At 39.7% G+C, this 10261-nt stretch overlaps 1 protein-coding gene across 3 annotated transcripts; it reads right to left on the bottom strand.

Annotated features, from left to right (window-relative positions):
• Positions 1–209: 209 nt before the first annotated feature.
• Positions 210–10082, bottom strand: LOC132264597 (fragile X messenger ribonucleoprotein 1 homolog). Of its 3 annotated transcripts, none has more exons than XM_059764846.1 (11): positions 9962–10082; positions 9382–9434; positions 8821–9307; positions 8671–8741; positions 7377–7524; positions 7154–7303; positions 6957–7097; positions 6262–6475; positions 2985–3281; positions 2828–2905; positions 210–2391 (listed from the first exon to the last, which is right to left on the bottom strand). In XM_059764846.1, the coding sequence occupies exons 1-11, from the start codon at positions 10010–10012 to the stop codon at positions 2048–2050; spliced, it is 2034 nt and encodes a 677-aa protein (XP_059620829.1). In that variant the 5' UTR covers positions 10013–10082; the 3' UTR covers positions 210–2047. The 3 variants fall into 3 exon arrangements, with proteins under 3 accessions (XP_059620829.1, XP_059620830.1, XP_059620831.1); XM_059764847.1 differs by having other exon boundaries at positions 2828–2902; XM_059764848.1 differs by having other exon boundaries at positions 6957–7088.
• Between the last annotated feature and the right edge of the window lie 179 nt (positions 10083–10261).

Genomic DNA, 10261 nt, shown 5'->3' with positions numbered 1-10261 from the left:
CACCTCAAATATACATGGTTGTATCCGTTATTTTTCTGTGTATTTAAATAAATGAAATACTTTGAAGGCATTAGTAGAGTAAATTCCATGTACAATGTTGGTTTTCATATTCATTTTTTTTCATCCTCAAAGACAAAATTGGGTTTTTTTCCATTATTTTCATTTTCTCATATTTTTTTGCCATTAATTATACTCATGTTTTTTTCGCATTGTATTTTTTTTTCTCCACGTCAATAAACACTCAAAATGCTATTACATTATAAGAATCTATGCTCTGTTTTTAAGTGTTACATCTTTTCTTCTTTAAAAATGTTTCCTTTCCTTTTTTCTTTACTCTCCATTTTTTGTTTTTCTCTCTACATTGCAAAAAATGTAAATTGTAACTAATGTAATAGATGAGAAGAGTTTTTTTTTATTTATTTCTCTCGTGTGTTTTTCTCTCTCTCTTGTTTTCACCCTTTTGAAAGACGAAAAAATGTCGTACAAAAAAAGTCGCAAATCAAGAAACAATCCTTTTAATTTTCTCTCAATATTTTTTTAAGCCTGCTTTTCAATCGCAAAATTCCTTGCGCACCAAAGAAACAAACATCCTACATAACTAAAGTCACTAAAGTGTGGTCATAGGAAGGTGTTAGTAAATCAGCAAAATAAATCATTTATCTCTCCATTAAACACGTTCAGCGTTTTTAAATTAATCTTCCCTTCGCGCATTGTTCATTACAATTCTTTCCATTTATCATCATCATTATCATCATCGAATATAGCAAATATTTATAATCCTAGGATTTGACAAAAAAAAACAGTTCTATCATTCGTAATTATATCAGTTCATCAAAGAAGAGGAAAAGAAAAACTTGTATTTCCATTATTATTATTAAATATACTGGTGGAAATGAACAAAATAAAAATACAGAGGCTTTAATTGAAATTGGGGGAAAAAAGAAAAAAAATTGATTATAGAACTCTCGCATGATAAGAAAGTAGTACAAAAAGCTCACTTACTTAAATTCTTCATCTTCATCTTTATCATCATCTTCTTCTTCTTCTTCACTACAGCGTGTAATCATTTGTTACTTATTTAGATTTTAACTTTGAGTTCTTAGTCCAGAATTTCACATTTTCTTCCCTTCTGTTTCACAAATTTTCTCTCTTTCTTTCTCTCTTTATTTTTATGATGTATTTTTCTCTTCATTTTCATTATTATTTTGAAGCCAGCAGTAAAAGTAAGAATAGTTATTGAATAAACAACCAAAAATATTATGACAAAAAGGGGGATAAATATTCAATTTTATGCTCATCAATCTTTGCATAACAACACTACACAACTGAATAAGTGTGTGATCATTATGTGAAACACTTCTCTACGATAAGAAATTTGCATTGCTGTTTATCTCTTTCTCTCTCTTCAAGATCATCTGCCATTCTTCTTCAGCTGCAGTTTCACTTCTCGGGATTATCTTCGAAAAAGATATTTCTCTTCTTTTTTTCTTTTTGAATATTTCATCTTGTATTTCAATGTTTTTTTCAAGCTTCAATCTTTTCAAATTGAGCCACACATAATTTAACTTCATTTCTTTCTCCCTCATCTTCACAAAGAAATTATACAATTTTTTCTTCTTTTTAACTGCTTTTCCCATCGAAACAAAGAAACCCAGATTTATCAACCAAAGGAAATATATATATTGTCAAATTCTTCCAATTCAACTTGTGACTTTGGTTGGGAAAATCAACGAAAAAAAATCCCCTTTTTTTTACTAAAGAAAAAAGACATCAATTTGTCTACAATATTATGCATGTGATCTTGTGTTATCTCTCTCTCTTCTCCATACATAGCGCAATTTTGCTCTTCGGGTTAAGATCAAGTGTCTCTCAAATTCGGTAATTCATTAAGTCGAAATATTTATGTGGTGTGTGATAGATATTATCGCGTCCGCCCATCGCTCTCTTCTCTCTTTCTCCCTCTCCTGCTCACTCTCTCTCTCTCTCGCCAATCGCCTGTTTTCGTGTGTTTTGTGTGCTGCTCTGTCATGTGTCCTCTGTGTCCACTTTAGGCTGCACCGTTGATGATGTGATTTGACTCCGGCGCAACTGGCTTGGCAGCGGCGGCAGCAGAGAGATCATCGCCGGCCGCCGCGGGCGTCGCGGCGGCTCCTGCGCCACCCTTCGCCTGATGCTTGCTGCCGCCCACGCCGCGGCGGTTGCGCGGCTCTCGTTGTCCTTTCGGATTGGGATTCCCACCAGCCGGAGCGGCGCTGTTCGCGCCTGTCGCCGCCGCCTGGCCGCTGCTGTTGCCGCCTTGTGCGCCCGAAGCCTTCTCCACAGTCTCACCACTGCCAGGATTACTCATTGAGCTCGCATTCATGCTCGTCGCCTGCTTGGCAATGCCATTCGCTGCAAATTAACAGAGAAAAAGTCCTTTTTCACTCTGAACTCAGGCAAATAATGAGCAAGAAAATGAAGAATGAGGGAAATTACTCTTGTTTGCCAATAAGATTAAATAAAAATTGATCATTTTGAATTGTTTACTGGTCAAAATAAAGTCTAAGCATGTCAAAATCACTTGGAAAATCATCTAAAATTTGACTATTTTTAGCAAAACTTCAATAAATTGGGATTTTAGTCGATTATCAATAGGAATAAAAGCTTTTAGAAATACAAAATCTATGTTTTTCACATTTTTCTGCGTTAAAATTGATACTAAACTTTCGCTTCTTGTCTAAAAGAAACTGTCTTGGCTTTGAATTATCGACTAGTGAATAATTTTCAATGGATTTCTTCAAGAAATAATCAAAGATCAGTGTTTAATAGTCTGAAGAAAGCATCTTACTTGAATGCGTCGTATTCTTCTGACGGCGTCGTCGTCGATTATTTACACCGCCGCCCTCTGTCGATGATTGACTATCTGCTGAAGAAGACAAAGACGAAGCGCCGGTTAGTAAAGAAGAGTCCACAAAATTACACACTCAAGAAAAGCATTTTTCCACCTCGATCAACACTGCTCACGTCTCGACTCTCGCGCACTTCCTCGTGATTCTGCTGATGGTGGAAATTCTCGCCTCGAGTCGCGCCGTACTCTGGAGGATCCCGCCTTCCTTCGCCGGGCCTGCGATCGTTGCCGCCGCGTCCGCCGCGACGCTCGCCCCTCTCGAAGCTGCTCCCGCCGCGGCTGCCGCCGGCGCCGCCTCGACTTCCACCCTCAGCGCCACTGCCGTCCATGTAGCTGCGCTTGTGCTCGCCGCGTGCGTGATAATCCTCGTCGGCATTCTCGCGACGTCTCGAGTCTGCAAAATTGTGGTGAGAAAGAAAAAGGCGAGAATCGCGCATGAAATTAGTCACAAAACCACTTTTTTTTTTTTGTTCTTCAGCAGGGACAAAAAGAGGCAAAACACAGCGGATAATCAAAAAGGGAAGACGAAAAAAAGGAAGAAAAATGAAAAACAGAAGAGAAAGATTGCCAATAAGAAACGCAAGACAATCGAAAACAATCTCAACAGACAGCAACATTGCGCCCTTTTTTTCATCATCATTTCTCAATATTCTTTTCTATCGAATTTGTTGTGTAACAAAAATACAATTTCGTCGAAATCTCTGGCTTTTTTTTGCTCTTTTTTCTTTGTGTTTTGCAATGCGAAAAAGCGCACTTTTGGACCATTTTCTTGTCACTGTGTCTGGACTTCAAATGTGGCCCAAAGTTTAATTTTTTATTAGAGATTGAAAAGACATCAAAATGTCAAGAAATTCATTAATTTATAATTAGAAAAACACAGTAAATAAATATACAGAAAAAGGGCACAACATTTCTCTCGTCGAGACACTCGAGACATTTTTTTTTCTTCTGCCAATTAAACAATGTTTATTCTTAACATATTTTCCCATTGAAAAGAGAAAAGAAAAAAAAATTCAAGAAGAAAAAATCAATGTGATAAAATTCAGTGAAATAGAGAAATAAAAGTGAATTTATCGTGTGTTTCTTTTTCTAACACATTTTTTTCTTTCTTCTTTCTACACGATAAATTTTGTGAATCTTAAAATCTAATCAAGAAAATTTATTCAATATTATACAAAATTATTTTTATCCTTTTATTTGAAAGAAAAGGAAAAAAATTAAGGTGAAACAAAAAGTGAGAATAAGAAGTTTTGTTTAATGAAAAAATTATTTTCATCATAAATTCAATTAATATTAAGATTCTTAAAAATATGTTTTATTTCTTAAGTGTTTTTCTTGCGCATTTTTCAAGCGTGACCATTTTTTTTTGCAATTATTCAATCATTTTTTTCCGTTTGGTTTAATTCTGTTTTGTGTTTTGTGACAAGAGAAGAAAAAAAAGACAGTCAATTGTGGCAATTTTATTTTTTTACTGCATTTTCTATCAATAACTATAAATTTCTCACTCATTTTGCAGTGAAAATGTTTTGTGCCAATTTTAATTTTATTATTGCCACGACAGATTTGACGCATTTCTGCTCTATTAAAATTAATTCGAAATAATTGCACAAGAATCAACCTTATGCACGAGAATGTGTTGAATTGCATTTTGGCCAAATATTATTAATAGACTCTCTTCATCCAATCTTCCCGGCAATCATCATCATCATCATCATCACCGTCATCATCATCTTTGACCTCCAGCGTCCATCAATGCCAAGTGAACGAACGCAATTCCATTCTATATTCTGTCTGACTGTCAAAATGCTGTGCATTTTCTGCCCATCAAACTTCAACTCTTATTATTGATTAAACGCATTTTTACATAATGCGCGGATCGAAAGTAAATAAATCCTCCGTCTTTGCGTGCAGAGGAAATCAATTGGCAAACTGTTTTTAAGCGCTCTATCGATTCACATTGCATTACTTTCTCTCATTGTGTGTGTGTTTGTGGGAAATTTCCGAATTGTGTGCATTTTCAGAAGAAGTGATTTTAGTGTTTTTGTTTTTTTTAGGTGAAAAGAATTACAACAATGTTAGAATAATTAATGTAAATTGTTTTGGTTAGTTGTTACACAAGATCTAAAAAATAGTAGGAAGTTTATGTACAGAGAAAACACCATTAAAATCTATGTTTTTACTTAATTACAAAGTGCTTAATGTTAATTAATTTACTCTAATCATATTTAATCCTACAAAAGAACGGAAAAACTCATCGATTTTTTTGTTAGATTCTTTCGTCATTTCAGGTTCTTTGAGAAACACTGATTTTTTTTTCTTCCACACAAACTTGTACCATTTTTTCAATTTTTTAAATAATGTCAGTCTTACACAAATGTTAGCAATATTATTATTATGAAATTGTTAATGAAATGAATCAAAGTGCAAAAGAGAAAACTGACGAACGTTAATTAAAAAAAAAGAAAACAACAAAATGCAACACAAAGAAAGAAGAAAAACAAAACATATCACAAAGATATTCAAAAAAATAAAACAAGACATTTTTTCATTCACTTACAAGAAACAAATAAAAAAATAAGTTATAGAAATCATCTTGAAATAATTATTAGGCTCTTGATTTTGACTTTCTTATATGCTTTTTTCTAATCTTTACATTTCATGTAAAAGCATTATTAAAGATATGAAGAAAGGAGGAAAAAAAAGAACCATTTTTTTTCCTTTTGCTTGTTAATGGCAAAAAATATTGTACTCTAAATATAAATTACTTTATAGTAATATTTAAATTCTTCTTCATTCAACTTTTTAGCACATCAAGTCAAAATCACCCTTTTTTCTTGTTATAATAATAAATTTACACTCTGCCAAAATCTCTTAACAGTCCAAAATTCAAGTCTCTCTTTTTCGACACAAAGAAAAATCCTTTTCACTATTTTTTCTCAATTCTCATTCATCTACTTTTGTGTGTGAAATTGTATTTTTGTTACCTGCGTGAACTCTTCTGTCACTAAGAGCAGAAGTTCTCGATGCTTTCATGACATTTGTGTGGCTCACACTGCCATCTTGTCCGTCATCAGGCTCAGCATCACCCGCGCCGGCGACAGTGGCAGCGGCGGCGCCAGACGACAGTCCGTTGCCACGACTCTTGCCGCCGCGCTGCGACATTGAGCCAGCGGCGCCAGACTTCCGCCTGTCGCCGCTGAGTCGCGTGCGTCCCATCGCGCCGCCCTTCTGATAACCGCCGCCGCCGCCGCTGCCGCCGCCATGCTGATGATACTGAGCCTGATGCGCGTCCGCCGCACTTGCGGATGGCGTGAATTCACTCATGTTAGTGTAACTAAAGTCATCGACGGTGTTTTGCGAGGAGAAATCATTACCAGATGGATGATATCGCGGATTTCCGCGGCCACGCATTCGTCCGCCGCGCGGTGCTCCGCGCCCAGCACGATTCATCGAGTCCATATCACTGCTGTAGCCGCGCTCAGATCGCCTGGACGATGGATAACTCTGCATGGAGCCCAGCGACGAGCCCTGAAGTGCACGCAATTGCTGATCAATCTCCAGTTTCTCCTGACGGAGTTGCTCAACTTCCTGCACAGCATGAAGAGGAAAAGAGAAACAAGAACACTTTCAGTCACTTCTCCAAAGCACACAAAGAGAACATCTTCAATCAACTGTTCTTCTAAAAGATTGTCGATTGGTTTTGTCATCAATTATTACAATTTTTGAGTAGGAAATGAAAGGATTTAAGCCTAAATTCCCCTAGAAAATGCTCTGGAAATGAAATTTCTGAATCTTTCGCTCTTAAATCCTTAGAAATTAGGCATGGAAATGAACAAAACCCTCAAAATCTCCAAATTCTCAGGATTTTCAGTGATACCAAAAATCTCATTTACATTTCAGTGTCAAAAATTCGTAACAATTTCAAGTTTTTCCTGGAAAAAGTACGATAAAATACTGAAAAGTGCACTTTAGGCGCTAATAATCTATTTCTGGACACAATTTAGAGCCCAAAATTGTCGACAATTCAATTCTAAATGCAGAGAAAAAGCAGTAAGTCAGAGTCTCTCACCTTCAGATGCTGTAAATGGTATTCCAGAAGTACCTTGGCATTGGCAATATTCTCAACGATGCCCACGAAGACAAAAGGAACTTGACCTTCCTCACGAGGAATACTCTGTTGCGTGTCATTGTCGCCAGCAATCTGTGAATACTCCCATTCGTTCTCAACATCATTTGTGCGGAGGGTGTAAAAGTCATTCTACTCACTTTCACCCGCACCACGCCGCTCTTGTCCACAATCTCCTGAATTATGCGCCCATTCTTCCCGATCACCTTCCCCACCAGACTGCGCGGGACTTGGATGGACTCTTCGCTGTACTCCAGCAGCGATCGCGCCTTCTTAACAGCCTCGTCCGACTGCACAGAGAGAGAGAAACAGTCAACACTTCGCCACCCTATCGCTTGGATAATAGATAAATTAAATATTTACATCGCCAAATATCTTAAATGTACATGTATTCTCCTCCAGCTCCACATGAAGAACGCCATCCAATTTCCGAGCTGTCTGAATATTAGTACCGTGCGCTCCAATCGCGAGTCCCATCAAATCTTCACGTACTCTGAATTCATCCGAATATCTACAATTGCAGAGAGGAAAAGAGAGAGAGAGAGAGAAAATCATTGTGTGGTGCGAAAATTGACGAAATTATATGCAAAGGAGAAGCGCAAATATTAATATTATTATTATTAATAATTATATAAATAAAAAGAAAACCTTAACATTCCGCGACGCGCAATAAGCAAGACTTCAAAGCAACTCTTTCCTTCTTTCTCAATTCACACAGTTTTGTCAAGGTTCAAAATCAAAACACGCGTGCAAAAGAGCCTCAAGTTACCATTTAAACAAAGGTTATATTCTTGCACAAATTGCGCATTCACAGCTATTGCAATCTGCCAATAAACTGCTTCATATTATTTCTACCAAGAAAATGAACTAGAATTATATTCTAAGATTGCGCGATGAACGCTGATAAAATTGCTTGAGTTCATTGACTTCTTCAGCACGTGAGAAAATTTGCCATAAAAATATCAAAAATCGCAATTTTTCTATTCTTTCTTCTATCAAATTTGCCTTTTGGATGTTTTGCAGAATTCGAACTTTCCAAAAATACCAAAAAATCAACCTCTTCTGATGAGGAATTGCGAAAGACACTCAGGAAGAGTTATTTATAAATATAGTTTCTTCTTATAGAGTTACATAACCAAGATTTTTGCCACATTTTCTCCACGATTTTCGAAAAACAGAAAAATCGCCACACAAATGAAGTGATAAAAATGACTCAAAAAAAAATTTCATCTTATTAGGCAACATTTCTTAATGTGTTTTTCCCTATAAAATGTTTACTTTAATCACTGAGCATTAAAAGGCAATAAACAAATCTATTTTCGGAAAATCTTTCAATTTTATAGAGAATCAAAAAAAGAGAGAAACTTTACTATAACATCACATGATAAGAAACCAGTGATAAGCCTGTGCGAACTGTGATTCAGCGCGACTCATTGTCTCTTTAAACTAGGAAGAGAGAGAGAAAAAAAGCATAAATTGCATCACATTTCCAGATGACAGACGAGAAAATCACAGTTTCTGCAGACTTATTGGAGTTTCTCCATCACGCGAGAGAGCGAGAGAGAGTGAGAGAGAGAGAAAGAGAAAAGGAAAAAACCGACAACTTTCGTTGCACTTTCAGTGGAGAATTGATGGAAATTGGCAAAGCGAGACTCACCCTCCAGAATTGTGTAATTTAGTCGACTCCAGTTGCCTCGCAGCCTCTTCCGTTCGCTTCAGCAGTGTTACCTTTGCGTGATCCGAGAAAGAGAAGAGAGAGAAAGACAGAGTGAAGCAGAGAACATTTGCGGCCCGCGGCTTAACTGACCTTTTGACTGAGATTCCGGAAGTGCATGTCCTGCATCATGAGCGCGCGCTTCTGTGACATCTCATTCTTCGAAATGAACTTGTAGATGCCGCGCTCCGGGACGTAGCGGCAGACGAGGGCGCGCACGGCCTTCTGGAACTCCTTGTCGACACCCTCAACTTTGGCATAGTCCCGCAAGTCCTCCGGCACCTCGATCTCGAATCGGTGAAAGGTTTTGGCATTGATGGGCAGGTTTGTGTTCTTCAATCGCAGTCGCTCCACGGGCACGATCTCTGTGTAGCTGTGATCCCAGCCGAGGTACTCCACCACGTGGAAGCTGCCCTTGATCATCTTGATGGACGCCATCCACCAGCCGCACGCCTCGCGCTCGTTGGAGCGCGAGTACACCTCCACCTCCATGCCCTCGGCCAGCTGCGGCAGGCTGCTGTTGGGATCGGCGGGCGGGAAGCGCACGAGGTTGAAGTGGAACTTGGACTCCTCCTGCCAACTGCAAAGACAGACAGACAGAGGACAGCGAGCGTGAGACACTCCGCCGCGGCGCCGCGGGCGCGGGCTACTTACTCCTCTTCGAACGCAACCTTAACGCCGTCGTCGAAGACGTCTGTGACAACACCCTAAGAGAAGCGGCGTGAATGGGCGAGAAAAAGGAGTTGAGAAAAGGTGGCCGAGACAGAGAGAGAGAGAGAGACAAAATGGAAATTCAATTCCTTCCTCACACACACGAATTATTCAGACACACAGCGCGCGGCTCAAAAGGGGACGATGATTTATGCAAAAAGAGAATATTTCAGTCAAGAATGTGTTGGTCAGAAGGCTGTTCAACTCCCGGACCGCGCGGCCTCCGCGGGCGCCGGGGCGCGCCCTCGCGCCGCCCGGTGCCCAGTGGAGGCGCCCTGCGCCCTCCCCCCGCCCGCCGCGGCCCCCTCGAGCGCGCCGCACTCGCTGGGCGAGAGAAAATATTCACGCCCTGTCACATTCCGGACACGGACATGGCGGCGTCACACACGTCTCCACTCGCAATGCTGCCATTTGCCGGTCGCTCTTTCACACCCAAGCGGCCGCGTGAGCGCCCCCACGCCGTGCCCCGGCCGTACTTCACGCACTCTTCACTCCCCCGACAGCACTCCTGGGGCCCACACACCTTATAATATGCTCCATTTTCGCCACAAACTTCCACCGCTAGTTCGTCCATTTTTCAAGCTTTTTTTTGTTTTTCACTACTGCACGCAGCGCATTCGCCAAACAGCGACGAGTCGTGGAACTGCACTGACAATCGCCCGCGACGCGCCATCTGTGCACAACACGGCCAAAGCTGCCCACTATTCTATGTTTTTTCTCCCTTTTAAAAACGCCCCAACGGTTTGCATCACATTCTCACTCACCGCAATTTCATTTTTCCCACCCTTTGCGCCCACCGGCATTCTTTTGCACCCCCTCCGCC

Source organism: Phlebotomus argentipes, unplaced genomic scaffold (genome assembly GCF_947086385.1).
Source record: "Phlebotomus argentipes unplaced genomic scaffold, Phlebotomus argentipes genome assembly contig_2, whole genome shotgun sequence".
NCBI classification, from domain to species: Eukaryota; Metazoa; Arthropoda; class Insecta; order Diptera; family Psychodidae; genus Phlebotomus; species Phlebotomus argentipes.
This window is presented reverse-complemented; position numbering and strand designations above follow the sequence as displayed.